The 25786-nt window shown below is 40.8% G+C and overlaps 1 protein-coding gene across 5 annotated transcripts; it reads right to left on the minus strand.

Annotated features, from left to right (window-relative positions):
- Nucleotides 1-194: 194 nt before the first annotated feature.
- Nucleotides 195-22409, minus strand: LOC121869059 (cell surface glycoprotein 1-like). 5 transcript variants are annotated; one of them, XM_042370168.1, is made up of 9 exons: nt 22142-22409; nt 16184-16281; nt 12959-13148; nt 10526-10724; nt 9808-9906; nt 7403-7677; nt 1000-2697; nt 808-934; nt 195-736 (listed from the first exon to the last, which is right to left on the minus strand). In XM_042370168.1, exons 3-9 carry the CDS (start codon nt 12980-12982, stop codon nt 222-224), a joined length of 2937 nt encoding a protein of 978 aa, XP_042226102.1. In that variant the 5' UTR covers nt 12983-13148; nt 16184-16281; nt 22142-22409; the 3' UTR covers nt 195-221. The 5 variants fall into 5 exon arrangements, with proteins under 5 accessions (XP_042226102.1, XP_042226101.1, XP_042226105.1 ...); XM_042370167.1 differs by lacking the exon at nt 16184-16281; XM_042370171.1 differs by lacking the exon at nt 16184-16281 and having other exon boundaries at nt 808-952; nt 1465-2697; nt 22142-22408.
- Nucleotides 22410-25786: the final 3377 nt, after the last annotated feature.

The raw sequence follows: 25786 nt of genomic DNA on the forward strand, positions 1-25786 counted from the left end.
AACTGGCAAGTCCTTGGACTGTGGTTCAGTCTTTGCAGTCTTGTTAACTGGCAAGTCCTTGGACTGTGGTTCAGTCTTTGCAGTCTTGTTAACTGGCAAGTCCTTGGACTGTGGTTCAGTCTTTGCAGTCTTGTTAACTGGCAAGTCTTGTTAACTGGCAAGTCCTTGGACTGTGGTTCAGTCTTTGAGTCTTGTTAACTGGCAAGTCCTTGGACTGTGGTTCAGTCTTTGAGTCTTGTTAACTGGCAAGTCCTTGGACTGTGGTTCAGTCTTTGAAGTCTTGTTAACTGGCAAGTCCTTGGACTGTGTTCAGTCTTTGTCAGTCTTGTTAACTGGCAAGTCCTTGGACTGTGGTTCAGTCTTTGAGGTCTTGTTAACTGGCAAGTCCTTGGACTGTGGTTCAGTCTTTGAGTCTTGTTAACTGGCAAGTCCTTGGACTGTGGTTCAGTCTTTGAAGTCTTGTTAACTGGCAAGTCCTTGGACTGTGGTTCAGTCTTTGAAGTCTTGTTAACTGGCAAGTCCTTGGACTGTGGTTCAGTCTTTGCAGTCTTGTTAACTGGCAAGTCCTTGAACTGTGGTTCAGTCTTTGAGGTCTTGTTAACTGGCAAGTCCTTGAACTGTGGTTCAGTCTTTGAAGTCTTGTTAACTGGCAAGTCCTTGAACTGTGGTTCAGTCTTTGCAGTCTTGTTAACTGGCAAGTCCTTGGACTGTGGTTCAGTCTTTGAGGTCTTGTTAACTGGCAAGTCTTTGTCATCTTGTTAACTGGCAAGTCCTTGGGCTGTGGTTCAGTCTTTGAGGTCTTGTTAACTGGCAAGTCCTTGGGCTGTGGTTCAGTCTTTGAGGTCTTGTTAACTGGCAAGTCCTTGGGCTGTGGTTCAGTCTTTGAAGTCTTGTTAACTGGCAAGTCCTTGGACTGTGGTTCAGTCTTTGAAGTCTTGTTAACTGGCAAGTCCTTTGTGGTCTTGAAGTTAAGTCTGACTGTGGTTCAGTCTTTGTCATCTTGTTAACTGGCAAGTCCTTGGACTGTGGTTCAGTCTTTGAAGTCTTGTTAACTGGCAAGTCCTTGAACAGTGGTTCAGTCTTTAAGGTCTTGTTAACTGGCAAGTCCTTGGACTGTGGTTCAGTCTTTGTAGTCTTGTTAACTGGCAAGTCCTTGGGCTGTGGTTTAGTCTTTGAGGTCTTGTTAACTGACAAGTCCTTGAACTGTGGTTCAGTCTTTGAGGTCTTGTTAACTGGCAAGTCCTTGAACTGTGGTTCAGTCTTTGAGGTCTTGTTAACTGGCAATTCCTTGAACTGTGGTTCAATCTTTGAGGTCTTGTTAACTGGCAAGTCCTTCGACTGTGGTTCAGTCTTTGTGGTCTTAACTGTAAAGTCCTTGGTCTGCTGTTCACTCTTTGAGGTCTTGTTAACTACCAAGTCCTTGGTCTGCTGTTCACTCTTTGAGGTCTTGTTAACTGGCAAGTCCTTGGACTGTGGTTCAGTCTTTGTGGTCTTGTTAACTGTAAAGTCCTTGGTCTGCTGTTCAATCTTTGAGGTCTTGTTAACTGGCAAGTCCTTGGTCTGCTGTTCACTCTTTGAGGTCTTGTTAACTGCAAAGTCCTTGGTCTGCTGTTCACTCTTTGAGGTCTTGTTAACTGCAAAGTCCTTGGTCTGCTGTTCACTCTTTGAGGTCTTGTTAACTGGCAAGTCCTTGGGCTGTGGTTCAGTCTTTGACGTCTTGTTAACTGGCAAGTCCTTGGGCTGCTGTTCACTCTTTGAGGTCTTGTTAACTGCCAAGTCCTTGGGCTGTGGTTCACTCTTTGAGGTCTTGTTAAATGCAAAGTCCTTGGTCTGCTGTTCACTCTTTGAGGTCTTGTTAACTGCCAAGTCCTTGGTCTGCTGTTCACTCTTTGACGTCTTGTTAACTGGCAAGTCCTTGGTCTGCTGTTCACTCTTTGAGGTCTTGTTAACTGGCAAGTCCTTGGGTTGTGGTTCAGTCTTTGTGGTCTTGTTAACTGGCAGGTCCCTGGAATGTGGGTCACTCTTTGTGGTCTTTTTAACTGGCATGTCCTTGGACTGTGGTTCACTCTTTGTGGTCTTGTTAACTGGCAAGTCCTTGAACTGTGGTTCACTCTTTGCAGTCTTGTTAACTGGCAAGTCCTTGGATTGCTGTTCACTCTTTGAGGTCTTGTTAACTGCCAAGTCCTTGGGCTGTGGTTCAGTCTTTGTGGTCTTGTTAACTGGCAAGTCCTTGGACTGTGGTTCACTCTTTGCAGTCTTGTTAACTGGCAAGTCCTTGGACTGTGGTTCACTCTTTGCAGTCTTGTTAACTGCCAAGTCCTTGGACTGTGGTTCACTCTTCGTGGTCTTGTTAACTGCCAAGTCCTTGGAATGTGGTTCACTCTTTGAGGTCTTGTTAACTGCCAAGTCCTTGGACTGCTGTTCACTCGTTGTGGTCTTGCTAACTGGCAGCGAGTCTGTCTTTGGGGTTGTGCTTGCTGGTAGGTTTTTCTTTGTGTGAACAAATGGTTTAGCTGGATGTCTTGGTGTGATTTGCTTGTTGTTCAAGTTCAAGTTCAAGCGACGCATCTTCTCATAGTCCTGTTTGGGTATAGGCAATCTGGAAAGTGTGATTGGGTTGGGTGCTTTGGTCTTGGACTGATAACTTCGGATGTTATACATGAATGGCTTTTGTGTGGCACTGAGTGGTCTTCTTACCTGAAAAAGGGAATAAAGAATGAAAATAAATTAAACAATATCAGCCACTGAACTTTGCTGCAACATGTCTTTTACTCTGTGTTTCATTGATTAAATGGCACTTCTTAATATGAGGCGCTCCGCATCAGAAGGGGGTAAAGCGACAACCCAGACAAAATGCGTTTTTGGACGGATATCACTATTTTCACCCTTCCTCTACATGTTGGGTTGGATGTAACCCTCTAGCTAGAATAGAAATATGGTGTAAAGTACTTAAAATGTAATGTGTGATTTCGCTTCAGGCCTGGAGCTGTATCTGCTGGCTGTGCACTCACTTAGAAAGTGGCAACATCCCATTCAGAACGAGAGGAGCACGAGCCAATGACAGCGCGAGACCATACCCCCCATGAGGCAGCCAATCAGACCATACCCCCCATGAGGCAGCCAATCGCAGTGGATTTCCCCTTGCTATGTCACAGCTCCCTGGCCAATTTGCACGCCCAGATGCTGCCTCCTTAATTTTGGCGCATTGTATAGCATAAGGAGGTTCAGTGTATTTTCTAATGCTATTTTTTATAACTTTTCGGCATAAAATTGACATTATTCATGTTCCACGGGTGTGAGAAGTGCTGTGCAATATCTGCCAGATATTCGTGCAAGAGTCGAGTGAGGCCAGGCCTTCTGGTGTGGGTTCAGGAGCCCATTATTCCCGAGCGCGTGTTTATTGACGCCAGTGCTCACGTGGATACCCCAGCCATGCTTGGCTATAGTGATTTTGGTATACTCATAGTACAAAAAGTGACTGCTATGCATCACAAGACCTTCTTGCAGACTGTGTTCTGGTACAGAGTTACATGACATGCACTGACGGCAATAATGGCGATGAAAGTGAGGATGAAAATGATGAAAGTGTGTCTAATGGTAACACAAACAGTGACACTAATGTATCACAACAAGAACATACAGACTGTGAGGAGGTAGAAGTGGACAGTGACAAGACATGCATTGACCTTGATAGTGAGCCTGACCCAACGAATGCTAGTCTTATAATTAAACTGAAATGTTGCCGGCATCAATAATCAATGCTCTAGTTGATGAAGAATCTGTGTGGCGATTTTTAGAGTACAGAGAAAGATTTCGATTAGTACGCGATTGATTATGACTATGACGAGGCCAATAAAGTTACCCGGTATACACGCTCCTCAGGAATTACGAACTTCAAGTTACTACAATCTTCAGGGATAATAAAATGAAGGAACTAAACAAAGATTGTAATACTATAATCATGATACGGTTTTCACTAAATATTATGCAAACTTTCTTGGCCTTTGTATGTTAATTATGTTGGGGATGAGTGTAATGGTGTTACCTTATTATTACACACTATTACACTTAATTATAGCAAGTTTTGTCAGATCAAACCAAGCCAGTAGAAAAACGTACATACCAGTATCTATGAGATTATTGTTTGTAAATGCGAGATTGTATTATCGCCTCAGGGACTATTTTAGATACTGCACATGATATTACTGTCTATATGTGTCATCAATTCTCTGGTATGGAAGCTTTGGTCTTGGTGGGAGGTGTAATGTTTATCAGACCACACCTTTCAGCCCAGAGAAGAACAACACATACAACAGTAAGGTGCCCACGTGGTAACCCACATAGGTTGACACACCCTACAGTGACAGCCCAGGAGAGCTGGCGGCCACAAAGTACTTGAGTTAACCCTGCGGTCATCATGTTAAAGACACCACACCCAGATGGTAATAATTAGGAAGCATTACCGGCAGGCGACATGACCACACACCTGGAGAAACACAGCTGTCCCGATCTAACCAGTTTAGTGTTAATTAGGAGAGGTCATCTGCCGGCTCTCCTCCAATATAAAGGCCCTGCAGCCCCTTCCACGCAGATCACTTTCACATCTCTATCGACAGAAGATGGAGTCACACTCATCACTGGTCGAGGTTGGGAGGGAGACTTCCCTCCCCATGCTCTAGCTTTAAGTTTTACAATTAACCCACAACAATCACTACTTCAAAGAACAAATGAGAATACTTCCACTAACTCACAACCTTCTAGGATGACAACACTGCCTTCCTTACTCGTGCCAGTGCCAATTTAGCCAGCGCGGTCTTTTCAACATAAGATGACTCCAGGCAAGAACAAAGGTGTCGGCAGCATCTATTACTGAACTTCAGTATGCAGACGACCTCATCCTTGTTGCTCACACTGAACACGACCTAAAGGAGATCCTGAACACCTAGGCAGACGCGTATGCACACTTCAGCCTTGAGGTGAATGTACATAAGACTCAGATTCTCTTTCAACCTGCCCCTGGTTCAGACACACCTCCACCATCCATCCAGCTTAACGGTACTACCCTCTCTTATGTTGCCCACTTTCGGTATCTCGGCTCCCACCTGTCCACCACCGCAGACATCGGTGAAGAGATTCAGCATCGGATCAGATGTGCATCTCAAGCCTTTGGCAGGCTCCGAAATCGTGTCTTGAGCTGTAGGGAGCTGAAATTATCTACAAAGCTGCACGTATATCGAGCATTGGTCCTCCCCACCCTGCTATATGGCAGCGAGACATGGGTCACATACAGGAGGCACCTCAAGGCACTTGAAAACTTTCACCAAAGTAGTCTACATTCCATCCTCTGAGTTCACTGGGAAGACAAGAGAACAAATGCTAGTATTTTTGCAGACACCAACTGTAGGAGCATCGAGGCTACCATTATCCATGAACAACTACGTTGGACTGGCCATGTTACCTGCATGGACAACAGTAGACTGCCAAAGCAGCTACTTTACAGTCACCTAACAAATAGTAAACGTAAAGCCGGCAGGCAATTGAAAAGGTATAAGGATAGTCTTAAGACAAACCTGAAAAAGTACCAAATCGACCCCCTTACCTGGGAGTCGATTACTCCATAACATAACGCTTGGAAGAGCACCACACGTGAAGGTGTCAATACTTTCGAGTTAGCCCGACTGCAAACCGAGGCAGACAAGCACCAACGCCGGAAAGACGCAGCCACCGCCCCTCCCGCAGTAGATGGAGCCCTCTACATGTCCAACAAATGTGAACGACGCTGAGGGTCCCGTATTGGTCTCTTTAGTCACCTCAAAACTCCCCAACCTAGGTGACATCCCTAATAACTCATATCATTGTATCATGGCTGGATGACAGTTATAATTAATTCTGAGTGACAGCAAAGTATTAGTACACACCTGGGCTACAAAGTGTAAGTACAGTACAATGATCCCAGAAGTCTTGTTAGTAAGATCGAATACTGAACAAGTAAACATCAGGTGCAATTTTTTACTGGGGTAGCACCCAACTCAATTTGAAAGGACAGGGCTACAAGAGGTGGTGGTTGTGCTACTGTGTGTCAAATAACACCCGACAGTAAGGTGCAAAGACAAGCTAATTGAAATGAGATCATCTGAATTTATTTAGTGTGAATTAAAAGCACAAAATAATAGCAGGCTGACAGGAGGTGTGTACTACTGGAATGACTCTGCATCAGAAGGGGAGAGGTAGGAAACTTTCTTAGTCATCCATATCACACGCACGCATTACGGAAGATTTTAATCACGGGACCACAGACTGGGTGAATCTTATCTCTCAAGCTGAAAGAGAGGAATTCCTCGATCTCATAAGACTCATTCCTCCCAGAACATATGTCAAAACCCACGAGGAAAGACAATATTCTGGATTTGATCTTGACAACTGAGGAGTCAATACAAGAGTTCCACATTGGGGAAAAATAACTTCTGCCAGCGACACTTACAGACTATAGTGGATCTTCAAAAGCTGGGTTAGGTCAAGTGAGACAGAATACTTCAACCAGGGGAACTACCAAGACCTATATAGGGGAACTACAGTGAATATCCGGTATGAAGAATATCAGATACAGAAGAATTATGGAAAATATTTAAAGAAATCCTCATGGCTACAGTAGAAGAATTGGTACCCTGGAGGTCAAGGAAAAGAGAAAGGAAGTCCACATGAATGAATTAAAAAGGCAAAAAAAAAAACCATCAAAATAAAATACTACTTGAGCAATATATACCAGGGCACAAAACATTATATATCCCAAACAAGAAATTAGATCAACAAAATGATATTTCAATAAGACATTGACCCAAAACATCGAGAGAGAGACCCCCCCCCCCTCCCCCCCAAGTCCTTTATGCATACACCAGAAGCAAATATAAGACATTAGTTACTGTTGCCCCTCTAAAATAATGAAAACAAAAGCTCTGGAGGATGAAAAGCAGTCAGTTGATGCTCTAAACGAATACTTTGTATCATATTCACACAAAGAGATACTGGACAACATGCCAGTACAGTACTTAAGAGGATGCATACCTCTGGGGTGGAATATAAATTAAAGAGAGATTCCAATCACAGATGAAACTGTCAAGGAAGCGACAGCCACCCTGGAAAAATGTAAAGCACCAGGAGTGGACGGAGCACAGACCAAGATGATAACGAAGGCGATTCACAAGACTTGTCATTAACTTCCGCACTCAACAACGTAAGTTACTATGACACAGGGAGCTATAGTTGTTGCATTTCTTTATTACTTCATAATAAGGCTTTAATAGCCCACACATCAAACTTTATGTCAATATGCACTCAATATATTAATCATCAAAATAAGTAAAACTCTGGACACGAAAGTGATAAGTCCACCGTTAACACTTACGGCTTTCATGATGTTCTTGAAGTAGCGATAGACCCGGCGATGGTACCTGACCCTGGAGTACTCCTGTGGCGTGCGACCCGCCTTATCCGTCAGGTCCAGCCTCCCACCGTTCTTGACGAGCCATTTGACCAGAAACAAGTGGCCCTGGGCGGCAGCATGGTGCAGGGGTGTTGTCCAGTCCCCTGCCCTTGATGAGAGGTCACAGCCATGGTCTAGAAGCACCTCCAAGACCTCCCTGCGGCCACGGATAGCTGCCCGGTGAACTGGCTGTAGGTCTGTAAAGGGTAGTGGGTCCTGACCAAGTACTTCCCTTCACATATATATATTGTACCATATGCCCTGTATATTGTACCATGTAAGTTGTACCATGTAAGTTGTACCATATAAGTTGTACCATATATGTTGTACCATGTATGTTGTACCATATAAGTTGTACCATGTATGTTGTACCATGTACAGGATATTGTACCATGTATACTGTACCATGTATGTTGTACCATGTACAGTATGTATCATGTATGCTGTATCATGTATGTTGTACCATATATATTATACCATATATATTGTACCATGCATGTTGTACCATGTACAATATATTGTACCATGTACAGTATATTGTATCATGTATATTGTACCACATATACAGTACAATGTATTTTGTACCATGTACAGTATATTGTACCACAATACCACATATACTGTACCATGTACAGTATATTGTACCACATACACTGTACCATGTATGCTGCACCATGTACAGCATATTGTACCACATACACTGTACCATGTATGTTGCACCATGTATGTTGCACCATGTACAGCATATTGTACCACATATACTGTACCATGTATGTTGCACCATGTACAGCATATTGTACCACATATACTGTACCATGTATGTTGCACCATGTACAGCATATTGTACCACATATACTGTACCATGTATGTTGCACCATGTACAGCATATTGTACCACCATGTATGTACCAGCATATACTGTACCATGTATGTTTGCACCATGTACATACCCATATTGTACCACGTACCATACATATTGTGCCACCATGTATGTTGCACCATGTACAGCATATTGTACCACATATACTGTACCATGTATGTTGCACCATGTACAGCATATTGTACCACATATACTGTACCATGTATATTTGCACCATGTACAGCATATTGTACCACATATACTGTACCATGTATGTTGCACCATGTACAGCATATTGTACCACACATGTATTATATGTAACATATATAATGTAACAAATTACTCCTTTATCGTCTTTTTAATTCTTTGTTTATACTTACTTATTTACAGTATACAGTATACTTATTCTTCTTACTCTTTATTTGACTTATTCCTGTTATTCTTTCTCCTAATACTCGTGAGGGAGGGAGAGGTAATTGTTTACGTTTGAGGAGAGGCTGTGAGGGGAGGGGAGTACAGGACTAACGGTTTGTGGTCAGCCTACACCAGGGGGGAGACTCAGGGGAGCTGGTTATGGGGACTAAGATACAATACTTCACAGAGGGGAAGTATAGGATAGTTAATATATACTATAGAACTCCCCGTATTACTGCATAATACCAAGACATTTATAACATCAACCTTTCCCAACAAGGGAGGGATGAATGAGCACTTTTATTAACGGTTGCTGTATTTATTAAATATCCTCTATTAGGGTTTGACAATTACACTTCAAAACAATAAACCTATCCTTAATAGCTTGCTAACCAAGGGGTCCATGACTCACACTAATTTCGAGAAACTGATCAAACCTAATAGGTACCGAGGTTATAGCCGCCATATGAGGGGGTGACACCCACGACACAACCACACTTAACTCTGACCAAACACAGACTCCACTTTGCAAACAGTGTCAGCCTACAGAGAACGCCACAACTTTCATGACGTCACGCCTCATAGGCTCTCATTGGTCGAAGACAGGCGTAAGGCCTTCATACTATTAGCTCGAAATTGGCAGGAACAATCAAGTGGCGGGAAACTCATCACATTGTTAGAATTGCGCCATGTACCTATATATTGTACCATGTACAGTATATTGTACTACATACTGTACCATGTAGGTTGTACCATAATAGGCTGGACACTAAGTATTGGCACCAACTGACTTGCAAACCTTAACAATAAAGTTCACCTGAGTAATTACAACCGATAAGATCTACTCTAGTTTATATTCGTGTACACACACACACACACACACACACCTCAATGACCATATACCTCCAGGTGTAGTATGCCTCAGGTAGAGAGAAGAGGCAACAGGTGCAAACAAGAAAACCTCAAGGTAAACAAAACATCAATAGAAGAGACAAAACACCTGTAAACAACAACAAACAAGGGAACAGGTGAGGACAAATGCTTTAGTTTCTTACTGTTGTAGTCGTAGATGTCAGGCACAGCACCTGCAGCCAGTAACGCTGTGAGTACCTGGCTGTAGCCGCCCTCCGCCGCCAAGTGTACTGGTGTCGCTCCTGTGGTGGTTGAGGGTGATGCTTTAGGTGTGCGAGTCTGATATAACTTAACCAATCATTAAATTAACCCACCTTTATCACAGCTGACTTTATTTAACCTAGGATAAAGGAAAGTTAAGCTAATTCATCCTAAGATATGCCCCTTAGCCATCCTTGCCCAACTTAAGACAGCTAAAACTAACTTAACCACACCTAACTTAACCTATAAGAATTCGTCAAAGCTAAACTAACCTAATCTTAATTTCACTAAGCTCAGGCTTACCAAACTAGTATAAAGTTATCATCCAGGTACATATTACAAGTGACCACGATGAACACAACACAAACCATGACCCTGCCATCAGCGCCTGGCGTTACCTACACCTCTGCATTGACACGTTTATCGATGGGTATCACAGACGACGGTTCACTCCCTCACTGCCAATACTGGTGCTGGATTATGTTACCATCAGTGTATGGAGTAACTTCCACAAACTCATCAATGCAGACTTTCAAAAGAACGCCAGACGCTGCTGAGGGCTAACTGTAACGCCTTAAATGACACCCTTAACGATTTTTCACCCGTCCTTTGCCTGCAGTGGCGTTGATTTACGACAGCAGCCTCGCCTCGGTAACTCACCCGCATCCCCTGGGTGTGTGCTGGCGAGGTCAACCTGGGCGCCACGGGCCAGGAGCAGTCTGACGATGTCGACGTGACCGGCGGCACTAGCGTGGTGTATGGGGGCTCTGCCTGACGTGAGGTCTTGGTCATCCACCCTCGCCCCCTCCCCCAGAGCCTTCTCCACCCCCGAGACGTCACCCACCTTGGCACTGTTTACCTGTCAACATCAACTACAGGTGAAGAAGTCTGTATTAATCAGCAAGTGTGGGTGAGATATCAACAAGTTGCTGTGAAAGTAAACTGTAAAAACCTCTCTCTGTTTCCCTTCCTGTCTCTCTAATTCCCCACCCCTCTCTCTCCCAGATCATACTTCCACCATTACTATACATATCAAACAGACCTGGACGATACAACTTAACCCCATACACACATCACGGCTTGTTCAGTACTGTATGTTACATTGTGGATAGCATGAGCAACAGGTGTGAAAAAAAAAATTACCACAACACTATTTCAACAAGAGGTGATATCCCCCCCGGCAGTACAATCAGTAGCATACAGTACAATAACACTATCTCATTCTCAACCTCTGATAAACAAACTGGTGTGCTGAATACCTTTAAGGGACTATTCTACATTACCTAACATTTAATTCATCTTATATAAACAAAATAATACATATCAACACGTAAATACATGTATACATATTCATTTATACACGCTGAGGCATTATACAGTTAGGGAAATATTCATAAAAATATGGAAACAATTTGGAACATATGGTGAGGTTGGCACCCCTGATATTGCATGACACTGCTCCTTCTCCCCTAAACATTGCACTTGTTCACGTGAAGCCACTCTCTTATTTAAATGTGGCCACTGTAACAATTAGACACTTAAACTAAGAAACTTGTTTAAATGTTACCTCTTACAATGATAAACTTGTTTATGTGGCCACACTTAAACTCAGGCACTTGCTTGTGGCCACACTTAAATCGAGTCATCTGTTTATGGCCACACTTTGACACTTGTTTGTGGCCACACTTAAACCGCGACACTTGTTTATACGCGGCCACACACTTGCACTGTCCCTCCTTCCTTGTATTCGTTTTCTTCAAGGAGAAACAAAGTCCCGTGTATGTCAGCAGATAATTGTACTACACAATCTTCTGTTTCTTGGCACCCATACTTAATTTACCTGTACATATCATTCATAATTTTTTTAAAGGAACAACATCGTAGTAGTAATGGGCGCAGAAGTAATAGTAGTAGTAGAGGGAATAGTAGTAGTAGAATATACAAACGTGTTCTTACTACATAATTATGTTTATAAAGTCAAAGTAAGATAGTTAGCTCCAGTAAGTCGGCATTTATCACGGTGCTGGAGTACGACTCGGTACACTGGTGACCGGAAGGCGAACCATCATGCAACTTACTTATTTTTAACCAGTTTCATAACGTTAACACCCTGTTATTAACCCGTGTTATGTTATCAATACTTATTACAATATTCACGTAGAAAAGCAAAAATTATTACCAAGGAAGGAATAATTGTTTAAATAATTTACCGTTTTATTCATTTTCAGCATTTTTCTGGCTAAGTAGTAGTTATTAAATCATTATATTTATAAAACATCCTTCATTGACTTGGTGTGGTGATGTTCCCGACTTAATGCAATTCCAAGTTCTTTAATTCACGGCCTAAGATAAATAGTCATATTCATAGTTTAAAACGAATGTCCATAAACGCGTATAGTGATGTTAATAATTACACTATTCTAACAATTATGATAAGATAGAACTTTGTGATAGTTTTACACAAGGTCGTTTTGCAGCGACCCATGGCATCTTCCTCCAAGCCTTGTGTTGCCAGATGTTGTTTTAACAGCCCGCAAAGCCAAGTGCAAGTCCTTCGTATAATAAAACATTCCAGGATTTAAGAGAGAATTTAATTATTTTGGATTTGTGACGGGAGATTTAGATATTTGACTGACTGACCTTAATTCATGTCTTCCCTACTCTGTCAGTTAATGGACAATGATACCGTACTTTCCTTTCAAACAATATCGTTAACAAGAATCGATAACAAGAATAATGTCATCTCACTTCAGAATAAGCAAACTGTACTCCAAGCTTTGTCACTAAATTTGTTAAACTAAACAGACTCTTCTTGTTTCATAACTCTCTATTTCCTTCTCCAGCCGTGTGCATTATGTCTCTCAACACCGTGGTGGGAGGTGTGTGGACCGTACACCTCATCAGGGCTACCAACTGTTCCAGATTCTGGTCTGCTGAGACACGTTTATCTTCGCTCACGAGACGATACTTGGTTAGTAAAAGCGTCAATACTTTTCTGGTGGCTGACCGACCGATGTACACGTACACACACACGCGTAGATTCTCACCATTATTATTGTTACAGAAATGGGAAATTATTAAACAAAACCTTACCAGTTTGTATTGAAGGTCGGCCATGTTCTTGCCGTATTGTTTTGGTTCTGTGATGACGTAAGGTTTTCAGCTGATCGTGTGTAGGGCCATCCACTGTCAGCCCTTCCTGGGGCTATGACTGTCAGCTCTCAATCCTAGACCAGCTCCTCTCCCTTCTAGCTGACACTGACAGCTCACACACTGATTGATTCTGTTCGAGGGAAACAAATAAGTTGTAATTCCATCAGTCACATTTATTTAATAATTTTAGTGTTATCATATTTACAGGTAACCAATAGGGACAAGGGGGGCGTACACACATAGACCTATTTAAACAAACTAAGACTATTAACTGTCCGCCATCACCCCCCCCCCCTTACATTCTCTACTATGAAGCAGGGTCTCGGAATTCCTCTTGAATTCCCCAAAACAGTTTTAATAATAATATTTAACTTTTAAGTAAATATAATGTAGCCGGATTTATGATTTTCAGAAGTATTGATACTTTTGAGTTTGGTGATCACATTGATAATGATTTAGACATTACTGAGGGGCACTGTCTTCCACTTACTTTGTGTACAGTAATATAAGAATTCAAAGGCAGAGCAGAAGCCGTCGGCACGTCCGTAGTCAAGTGGTGGACAGCGCGTAATGGCTCAGCACTGGTGAGCGAGCGTATGTACAGCGACTGATCCCTGCTGAACACACACTTGAAGCAGACAGGTACTGTACGCGTACTACTCTGCCTCGCTATACGGGGAGTGATAACAGTCCTCTGATTGCCCAATGCAATATTTTCCAGTAAATTGCGATAAATTATAAGCTACTGTACAATAAAATTATTAACCCTATAACCTGTGACTTAGTAGTTAGTTTCCTGTATGGTTAACATTTTTGACTATACAGTATTTATACTATATACTGTATATCCTACACCAATACTGTTTTTATATTTTCTATACAATGTCGTAGAATTCACAATCCTTTTGACTTCCGGGACAGACTAATACACACACACACATGGCTAACTGATAGGTGTTCTACTTTATCGCTTGACTGAATTTAAAGTCACAGATAAAAGAAAATGGAAAATAAATTATTAGGATAACCTGTAGATGAGGCACCTCAGCTTATCCAGACGCTAACCTAACATGAATGAACCTAATCTATCATAACCTAACCTAACACATAACCTACCATGACCTGACCTAACATAACCTACCATGACCTGACCTAACATAACCTACCATGACCTGACCTAACATAACCTACCATGACCTGACATGACCTAACGTAACATAACCGGAGAAACACACAGTACAGTCGGTGAGAATAACCATCTCTAAAACAAGCGCAGGAGTAATGTTCTTGTTCAAGGCACGGAACCTCGAGCAATTAACAGAGTACAACAGTGTCTACATCACCACTGACTCAACCTGATAATTTGACAACAACAAAACGACAAAGAGCTCAGAGGTACTTTGAAAGAGTTACACAACGACCCACAATCTATGTTTTACAAGATCAGGAGAAGCCAAGGAAGATGGGAAGGTCTAGGTAGTGTCCCAGCCTTCTCCTGCCGTCAGTAGGGGACATGAGGCGACATTAACCCCTAAATAATATCAATACACTCCATGAAGTAACATTAAGTCATAGTATTAACACAGAGGGAACAGAGACAAGGGAGACACGAGTGATTTTACTAACCGTCAAGACTCACAGCTCTCAGGGAGGATAATATTTTGAAACTAGGTCAATCATGTGTTTCTACATGAATGACATAAGTCTAGTTGACGTATTGAAGGAATATGCTGACAGAGAACAACCAGACGTTCAGATCTGTGAGGACAGGGCTACAAGAAGTGGCATAATCTGATAGTAAGATTGTGTGCTCCAGGGGTTATACGAGCATTAAATGGGGAAAGTGGCAGATCTGCAGTCATCCAAACAGCATCCAGAGCACAAGCCTTCATTATGGAAGATTTTAATCATGAGAGGATAGACTGGATGAATTTTACCACGCAAACTGAGGGAGAATAATTCCTGAACCTCATACAACACGTGTTGGAACCCACGAGAGTAGGACAACAGTCTTGACGGAGGAGACTATGGTAGGGGGAGGTCCACGTCGGGGGAGGGGAGGAGGCCCACGTCGGGGGAGGGGAGGAGGTCCACGTCGAGGAGGTCCACGTCGGGGAGGGAGGAGGTCCACGTCGGGGGAGGGGGAAGGTTCCACGTCGGGGGAAGGTTCCACGTCGGGGGAGGGGGGGGGAAGGTTCCACGTCGGGAGGGAACTAACTCCGCCCAGCTACCACTACACACAAGATCTTTGATAGTTGAGAGAAAGTAGTTGAGGTGGAATACTATAACTACAACCATGGTGATTTCCAGTTCATGAGAGACAAACTACAGATAATTGGCTCAGGAGATATCATTAGAGAGGTCAGACACCGTTGAATAAATGCAAGAGTTTATGGTAATCCTTGTGACAGCAGTAGGTGAATGTATACCCCGGGAATTAGTCAAGGTCGATGAATAAAAAATCCAGGAGTCATCAGAAGTAAATAATACCTGTGGAAGTTATAGCAAAGTACAAAACACACATTACATTGTATACAAGAGACGGATAACGCAACAGTACTTAGTAACATGTATAAATAACGGGCGTGAAATTAACTATAAAGGACAGTAATTATACTCATGAAAATAACTAGACTGATATAATTTCAAAGCCCCTGGAGTGGACGGAGCACAGGCCAAGGTGATTAGAGGTATGACTAACGTAATACACACCCCAACTAAAAAAACTCCAATTCAGGGACTGGAACTCACGCAACGTCATCCCAAGACTGGTGGAAACAAAGAAAGCCACCTAGCCTAAACCTAACCTTACACCCATCTAGCCTAAACTTAACCTAACCATACACCCACCAAGCCAAAACTTCTGAGGGACGCCATCACCCAGGAATGTTCTCAAAGCACCACAACACGACATCACGGAAAGCAAATCCTACCTGACAAATTTACTCACTTTCCAGGTTACAATAACACTAAATGAACCAAAATTTACAAATGGATGTATTCGTATTGTCCTTCATTCATAGTTACACCCTCTGCGAACTAAATACAGTACATGACCACAGGCTCAGAGACACGTGCAATAATGATCATAAACGGACTACATACAGAATGGATGAAAAAATAAAATTCTCAATGACTACCGCAATGAGGTACTCTAGGACCCACCCTGTTTGTGATCAAGGTCCCAGCTTTGTAATAGGGTAGACCAGGCTTGGGTTGACAACTCCTTCTAGTGTAGTCATGTCGAAGAACAGAGAAGTAGTCTGGCCATGTAAGGAAAGTATAATTTCTCCCATCAGTCAGTTTAATCCACTTAAGCCGTTGTAGAGTAACCCTGAAACTCTAATCTGTTCCAGTAATCCTAAAATACAATACATATAAATCCTTCCTGAAGTCAATAATAAAATATAAACTCATGACTCGGTAATTTTAACATATAAATTAATTCTTAAATAATTTATAAATACATAAACAAAACGAACTTACAAACTCACTCTTCATTCGTTCTAAGTACAAGATCAAATCAAGTAACTATAAACATGTGTACTTAACCTCACCTAAATAATACAAAATAACAAATATAATAAAAACAGAATTTAAAGGTATTGTTATGCCATGACTTATGAACTTGAATTACGTTAAACATTAATATACTAATGAGGGCACATATGGCACAGCAAAAACAAATTGGCAGCTCAGCACATCTTAGGTCCAAACACAGCCCTCTCTTTACCCCAACAGTTCAGGAGTGAAGGTTTGGAATTATACGCATTACAAAAGACTCCAATAAAATTTAATAACCAAAAAATACCATAAGTGTGAAGGTTCCATAAGATAAATTAAATCAATAAAGAATAAACATAATCCTTAATTAATCACTAATAAACCATGAACTACTTTCTAATATAACCATTGATTGCACTTTATACAAAATAAATAATAATAGAGCAGCACTGAATATATAATACTCAACTAAACCCTAAAGGTATCTACCACGGACAAATTAAGACTTCCTCCTACTCCCAAAGCCAACCAGTGCCTAACATCGCTCCATACACCAGGTGACTACAACCCTAATACTAAACTCCCACATTAACCTACAAAAATACCTACATACACACAAAATATTTTAATGTGTATCAAGTATCAGCCTACCATGTACAGCCCAAAGCACCACTGTACATTACGTCATGCATAACAGTACACAGAGACAGTCCTCGCTTACAATAGTGACGCGTTCAACCATGTTATACGTTAATCGAAAATTTATAGTGAAAAGTGAAAGCGATTTTACCATAGACTTTAATTGTCACAAATGATGTTCTGGGGAAGATTATGAGACGCCTTAATGAATCAGAACTTACTACTAAAGATTAACAAATATACTCAATAATCAATAAAAATCAACTCTATATGTATATAATTAAATGAGTAATGTCCTCGGGTAATGAAGAAATCACTAGGCTGTAACCGACCACACGACCCGAACCTAGTGACCCCCACTCCCACGTTCGGAAGTTTACGGTCATTTATATTAGCGAATTATTCGTGTATTTTGCTAACTGTAACACTGTCAATATGATCAATACATACCCTAGTAACAGTTCATGGAGAAAACATGATTTAGTCTTATTAAACTGTTGTACGCCGATGTACTGTAGTCAGTAATGTTTTCAAGGTCGCCAAGTGTAGAGTGAGCAGATATCAGAGCAGCTAGTTTTACTCTAACCTCAATATTACTTATTAGTGTTCAATTTTTCCTTCATTCTAATTACAGGTTTAAATACCTGATTAAATATTTATTCTCTTGGAAATACAAAAAATAAAACTTAAATCATAGAAAACAGGAAAATAATATATTCTACAGGAGACTTGGCAACACCACATAGCTCGCCTGCAGCAGTTAAGACACGGTAGAAGTCCTGTCATGTTCCTCTTTACTCTTCAAGCTAAATATTCTCGTACAAATTTTTCTACTTAAAGAATTCAACAAAAGATTAAAGGTACTAGTGAGATTATCCTGAGAGATAAAGAGATAAAGTTACACCTTTTTTTTTTTAGATTTTGCTTAACAGGAAAACTGTCAACGTAAATATATTGGTAAACATCTTTTAGTTAATTCTAGTATGCATAAGTGATGGCTGCCCATAAAAGATAGTACATGAATAAAATCTCACTAATGTAATGCGTAAAATATATTAATAAACTCTGATTTAAGTGAGATAGCATGAATACAAACACTTCAACTGTTTTCCCCAAGACCCAGGTGGAGAACTCGCTTCCTTAACCGATAGCAAAAGCTCCTGGTGGTAATACTGATAACACCCCCCCCCCCCAGGATGATAGGTTTTAGATATGGTCAAGCCATGTCAAAACACATTTGATTTTTTTCTTGATTGGCTTCTGATATCGTAAATAACTCCCACATACTGATAACCTAACGCTGTTGATAAACCTGGGGAGGAAGTGGTGTGGGGAAGGACTTCAGAAGACGGCTGGAGAGGTGTCGGGCAGGACAAGATGTTACTAGACAGTCCCGAGTTCACGTGACAGTCTGCTAGGACCAGTTAGCGCTCGTGACAGTCTGCAAGGACCAGTTAGCGCACGTCATGGTGTGGTAGGACCATTCAGCGCACGTCATGGTGTGGTAGGACTATTCAGCGCACGTCATGGTGTGGTAGGACCATTCAGCGCACGTCATGGTGTGGTAGGACTATTCAGCGCACGTCATGGTGTGGTAGGACCAGTAAGCGCACGCAGTTGTGAGGAAAAAATCGATGGCGGTGAGTGAGTCAGGCCACGTGGTCCAGGAGTCAGACAAATAATGCACCACAGGAGTCGAGTGTTGTGCAGCCACTGGGGAGACACTCACACCCGGGGAGTAAGTCTTAGTAACATTACATCACTAACCTAACACGGGGAGTAAGTCTTAGTAACATTACATCACTAACCTAACACGGGGAGTAAGTCTTAGTAACATTACATCACTAACCTAACACGGGGAGTAAGTCTTAGTAACATTACATCACTAACCTAACACGGGGAGTAAGTCTTAGTAACATTACATCACTAACCTAACACGGGGAGTAAGTCTTAGTAACATTACATCACTAACCTAACACGGGGAGTAAGTCTTAGTAACATTACATCACTAACCTAACACGGGGAGTAAGTCTTAGTAACATTACATCACTAACCTAACACGGGGAGTATGTCTTAGTAACATTACATCACTAACCTAACACGGGGAGCAAGTCTTAGTAACATTACATCACTACACCCAAGGAAGTTTATCAAAGCGTTATAAGCTGTTTAACATGTCACACTTCACTATCTCATCTCGAGGCATTTCTCATTTACAAATACTTTACAAATTAAAAAAAATGTTTCGTCAAGTCTTTTACAGCAACAACATCAACGCGTATTTTTTCATTTACATATATTTTACAAACTTTGAAAATAGAGGTTAGTATTTACGTGTATTAAAGACTTTTCTAGCAATCTTTAAGCAATTTTTCGTCTCGTTTACAAATAATTTACATACTTTGAAAATATAGGTTAAAATTTACGTATTAAAACCCTTTCTGGCACTATCGAAGCTGTTTACAATATGGAGGAATTTGTTGTGTGGTAACTTACAATATGGAGGAATTTGTTGTGTGGTAACTTACAATATGGAGGAATTTGTTGAGTTATAACTTACAATATGGAGGAATTTGTTGTGTGGTAACTTACAATATGGGGGAATTTGTTGTGTGGTAACTTACAATATGGAGGAATTTGTTGTTATAATTTACAATATGGAGGAATTTGTTGTGTGGTAACTTACAATATGGAGGAATTTGTTGTGTGGTAACTTACAATATGGAGGAATTTGTTGTGTGGTAACTTACAATATGGAGGAATTTGTTGTGTGGTAACTTACAATATGGAGGAATTGCGCTAAGCTTACAATACGGGTGAATTTGCTGTGTGGTAACTTACAATATGGAGGAATTGCGCTAAGCTTACAATACGGGTGAATTTGTTGTGTGGTAACTTACAATATGGAGGAATTGCGCTAAGCTTACAATATGGGTGAATTTGTTGTGTGGTAACTTAAAATATGTAGTTTGTTGTGTTAAGGTTTGTTGAGTATTAAGCTGACAACACTGGAGGCATATGTTGTATACTAAGCTGACAATGGAAGCATATGTTGTTCACTAAGCTTACAACGATAAAGGCATATGTTGTATACTAAGCTTACAACAGTGGAAGCATGTTGTATACTAAGCTTACAACACTGGAGGCATATGGTGTATACTAAGCTTACAATATGGGAGAATTTGTGTGGCAACCTTACAATATGTAGTTTGTGTTAAGCTTTGTTGAGTATTAAGCTGACAACACTAGAGGCATATGTTGTATACTAAGCTTACAACAGTGGAGGCATATGTTGTATACTAAGCAGACAACACTGGAAGCATACGTTGTATACTAAGCTGCCTACAGTGGAGGCATATATACTAAGCTTACAACAGTAGAGGCAGATGGTGCATACTAAGCTGACAACAGTGGAGGCATATGTTGTGTACTAAGCTTACAACAATAAAGGCATGTTATACTAAGCTTACAACACTGGATGCATATGTTGTATACTAAGCTTACAATATGGGAGAATTTGTTGTGGCAACCTTACAATATGTAGTTTGGTGTGTTAAGCTTTGTTGAGTATTAAGCTGACAACACTGGAGGCATATGTTGTAAACTAAGCTTACAACACTGGAGGCATATGGTGTATACTAAGCTTACAACAGTGAAGGCATATAGTGTGTACTAAGCTTACAACAGTGGGCATATGGTATATACTAAGCTTACAACAGTGGAGGCATATGTTGTGTACTAAGCTTACAACAGTGCAGGCATATGTTGTATACTAAGCTTACAACACTGGAGGCATATGGTGCATACTTAGCTGACAACCGTGCAGGCATATGTTGTATACTAAGCTTACAACAGTGCAGGCATATGGTGCATACTAAGCTGAACACAGTGGAGATACATGGTGTATACTAAGCTTACAACAGTGAAAGTATATGTTGCATACTAAGCTTACAACAGTGAAGACATATGGTATATACTAAGCTTACAACACTGGAGGCATATGTTGTATACTAAGCTTACAACACTGGAGGCATATGTTGTGTACTAAACTTACAACAGTGCAGGCATATGTTGTATACTAAGCTTACAACACTGGAGGCATATGGTGCATACTTAGCTGACAACCGTGCAGGCATATGTTGTATACTAAGCTTACACTATGGGAGAATTTGTTGTGGCAACCTTACAATATGTAGTTTGGTGTGTTAAGCTTTGTTGAGTATTAAGCTTACAACACTGGAGGCATATGGTGTATACTAAGCTTGCAACAGTGAAGGCATATGGTATATACTAAGCTTACAACAGTGGAGGCATATGTTGTATACTAAGCTTGCAACAGTGAAGGCATATGGTATATACCAAGCTTACAACAGTGGAGGCATATGGTATATACCAAGCTTACAACAGTGAAGGCATATGGTGTATACTAAGCTTACAACAATGCAGGCATATGGTGCATACTAAGCTGAACACAGTGGAGATACATGGTGTATACTAAGCTGACAACACTGGATATATGTTGTATACTAAGCTGACAACACTGTAGGTATACTAAGCTGCCTACAGTGGAGGCATGTTGCATACTAAGCTTACAACAGTGGAGGCATATGTTGTTCACTAAGCTTACAACAATAAAGGCATGTTGTATACTAAGCTTACAATACTGTAAGCATATGTTGTATACTAAGCTTACAATGCGAATGAGCATGTTGTATACTAAGCTTATAACACTGCAGGCATAACTTGTCTACTAAGCTTACATCACTGGGGAATGCTGCATCCTAAGCTTACAATATGGAAGAATATGGTGTTAAACTAGGTTTACAATATGGAAGAATATATACATTGAGAAATATACTGTATGTTGCATACTAAGCTTACAATACCATAGGTCAACTGTATAGCAAGCTTAAGAACCATAGGTAAGCTGTGTAGTATGCCTAGATGACTGGTAATCGTAGTCGATGAAGAGGCACCTACCATAAAAGCAGGGCCTGGGCGTTCCCCTTCACCACGCAATAGATGTTTGTGGAAGCTCTCCCGGACGAACGATCGCCCGCCTTCTTCCCGCAGTGGCGCTACGTTACGGTGCCAACATTTGGATTCACTGCACTAGACAACCTCGCCCGTGTGTGCTAGTCGACGAGAGGCTACACAGTGAGTGGCGACTGATATTGTCCCACACCCAGAGGAAACTCCATCCGCAAGCCGCTCACCAATCACAGCCTGCCACGTCACTGCCTCCTTGCTCCGTCAGTAACCAATCGCAACCCGCCCAAAAGGTGTGAAATTTGTACAACTGGGTTTAGGCATTAACAATTTACGTGTATTTTACTTATCAATTTCGTAATTTGTGTTTTAAAAGCGGCATGTAATTCTTCCATCAATCACGGGTTTGTGTTTTACTTTCCTACATTGTGCAATAACAAAAGCCAATTATAATCCAACTTACATTTCGCTTGAATTAAATAACTTCTTGATTGGTAATTTTTTTGTTTTACTGATAATGAGGTAGAAAAAAAACTCCCTTTATCATTGTTGGATCAAATGTAAACAATCTTTTCGAATCGCAGCTGTGATTGGTTATTCGATCATATTATGGAATTCTATTAGCCTGTCTCCCCTCCACACACACACACACACACACACACGATGGGCGGACTGAGGTAGAGGCGCCCACACACACACACACGATGGGCGGACTGAGGTAGTGGTGAGATAATAAGAATACGGACAAAATAACAGGTGGGGGTCCAGGGGTGGGGTGTGTTGTGACGGGTTACTGAGTACACTCTTCATTCTTACTGATATTACCATCTACTCAACTACGTTCTAACAGTTAACATAGAAATAACAATAACTTCATCATAGTTATTTATCACGTAAATATATAAATATACCAGGATATATATATATTTAGATCCATAAAATAGTAGGTTAGTATGTCACTTTACATCATGTTAAGTCATAGTACATATCCCGTGATCCAGTTTATGTCTGATACTGCTGTGGGGATAGAACACACGAACACCATAGAACACGTACTGTACATTGTTCAGGTATATTATAAACGTTAGGTCGTTACACACAGTACAGTAAACGACCTAGGGTGCCACATCACTACAACATTATCAAAACAAACCGGAAATCATAGTGCTTGCTGACTTGTCTTACACGCGTTCAATACCAAACTCTCCTACCCTCCCCCCTCTCCTCTCCTCCACGGGCGGCCACTCGAGTGAGTTGCCGCGTATGTATATTACTCGCCTTATTTCACCGTTCTTTACCTGTAGACGTGATTCTTTACCTTTGTGTACAATGGGAGATAAGATGAACAATTATACTGGTTGTCTATATGAGTGTGTTAACTACCTGCCTACATATCTCTCTAACTACATTACTAAAAGACTAATATTTTCATCCCGGTAATATAAATAAATAAATTATATATACATAATGTATCTGTGTATGTTTTCTTTAATAGTAACTGTTGAATATTTTAAAGGGTTATGATAGTCACACACACACACACACACACACACACACACACACACACACACACACACACACACACACTCGCCTTATGCTTTACTGTCGCCTGGGTATGTCGTCTCAAAGGCTCCTAAGTTTAATTTTGCTCGTACCAAGGAACCTCTAAGACCGCATCGATGAGCCTCCCTCCCAAAACACATTCTTAAGTCAAATTTCCCCCCCCCCCCTTAAATAGGAACAACAGTGACACCAGAACGCATTTAATTGCTTCATGTACACTAGAACACATAAATGGAGTCGATGTTGCTCCCAGACTCTACCGAAGCTTCCAGTCTTAAAAAACAACAACAAAAAAACCGATTATTTGTTATTTCTGTCACTGCAGTCATCTGTACACCCGCCCATCACAAGTGAAGATAACGAGATAAAGATAACTGATTGATAGAGGCAACACGGTGATAACGATAACATTGTGATAACATATTGATAGATAACACAATGTGAAGATAACACAGGGGTAGATATAATAAGGGGTAGAGATAACAGGGGGTAGAGATAACACAGGAGGTAGAGATAACACAGGGGTAAATATAACAGGGGGTAGAGATAACACAGGAGGTAGATATAACACAGAGGTAGAGATAACACAGGGGTAAAAATAACACAGGAGTTATGGAACCTAACCCTGAATACTGTTTTGTCCCAGTAAGCTCACAGACTCGTGGGTCCAGGCGTCAAAAATATGGTCCAGGGAGGGTGATGTCTGCTGCGTAACTCACCTACAAGTTTACTCTAGTCGGAGGAGCTATAGAAAGTCTAGTGTTAAAGTCAACATCTCATAATCTTACTTCTTGGTTGAAAATAAATATATATATTCAATTATCGATATTTTAGGTTAAGGAGGAGTTTGATTGGTCACTAAGAAAAGTTTGTCAACAGTCCTGGCGCCACATATACTGTCGTCAGATAGGCGGGGTGTGTCTACCTATAACACGAAATAGGAAAAATGCAATTAGAAAATTTTAAAATCCTTGTAAATTTGGGGATATTCATAAGGTAAAAAATATGGTATCTCATTCAAAAACTTTCTAAATTTGCTGGTTATCCTGTGCACTCCCTCTCTCAGCTGTCTGTGTGTCTATCAAGTGATAAATAATGTCATGTAGGTGTCAGTAGGGTTATCTTGTATGAATCTAATAGTTACCCCTTACACTTATCCTCCACTCTCTATATCTACCATCACAGAAAACGGGATCGATCCAGTCATACTATAAAGTAAAAAACTCATTCAATTCACCCTACATTTTTACATTGATTCAGCATATACACTGATAACACAGGTATACAATTAGCTATTAATAAACTCCATTTAACCAGTTGTCGTTCCTTGCCCATCAGTGGTAATTAAAAAGTCCCTCCTGTTAAATTAGTTCGTCTACAGATGTTAGCCATTGTGGTGGTGACTGCTATTGGCCAACAACCTCCACAGTTTGAGAAGGTTCCTTTACTGTAGCCTTAAGTAATTATTCAGTTATGTATCAAGGTATTGTATTATGTAACAACTAAAAACACAATGTATTTAAGATTAATCATGTTAATCTTGCACATACCCGAGGTTTAGGTATTATAATATTTATGTATTAATTATAAGACACACTTACATTTTGTAGCGTAGTATTGAAAGTGTTCCTGTTACTTTCTGAAACCCCCTTGTAGGCAACGTCATTACGGAGTCATTCACTACCAATAATAAACCAGTTTGTAAGAAATGATTTGTGTATTTTGTAAAGATAATGGTTAAAATGAGGTAAAGATTAACATTATCATTAGGTTTTATTATAATAATATGTTTGAGTTTAATAATATACAATAAAAAATAAATGTTCACAACTTAAAACACAATTACAATAATATAAATGATTAAAAGACATACACGACTTTCGGGTTGATTACATTTACGCTTCTGTGTATAGTCCGGGGTGTATAGGACCATATATTACAGACGTGACAAACTGATATGACCGCACAGATAATCCCAGTGGGGACAATTATCTGCACAGACGCTAGCGAGGCTCACAGTATTACTTCTTGACCTTCACACTCACACTCACACACACACACACACTGTTACAA

The sequence above is a fragment of the Homarus americanus genome, unplaced genomic scaffold (assembly GCF_018991925.1).
Source record: "Homarus americanus isolate GMGI-L3 unplaced genomic scaffold, GMGI_Hamer_2.0 scaffold24694, whole genome shotgun sequence".
In the NCBI taxonomy this organism is placed as follows: domain Eukaryota; kingdom Metazoa; phylum Arthropoda; class Malacostraca; order Decapoda; family Nephropidae; genus Homarus; species Homarus americanus.

Coding starts and splice junctions, on each gene's coding strand:
- LOC121869059 (XM_042370167.1), bottom strand. CDS start 12,982: ATGGCCGACCTTCAATACAAACTG. Junction 935..999: donor AGGACTTGCCAGTTAACAAG/ATGACAAAGACT, acceptor CCAGTTAACAAG/ACTTCAAAGACTGAACCACA. Junction 737..807: donor ACAGCCCAAGGACTTGCCAG/TTAACAAGACCT, acceptor AAGACTTGCCAG/TTAACAAGACCTCAAAGACT.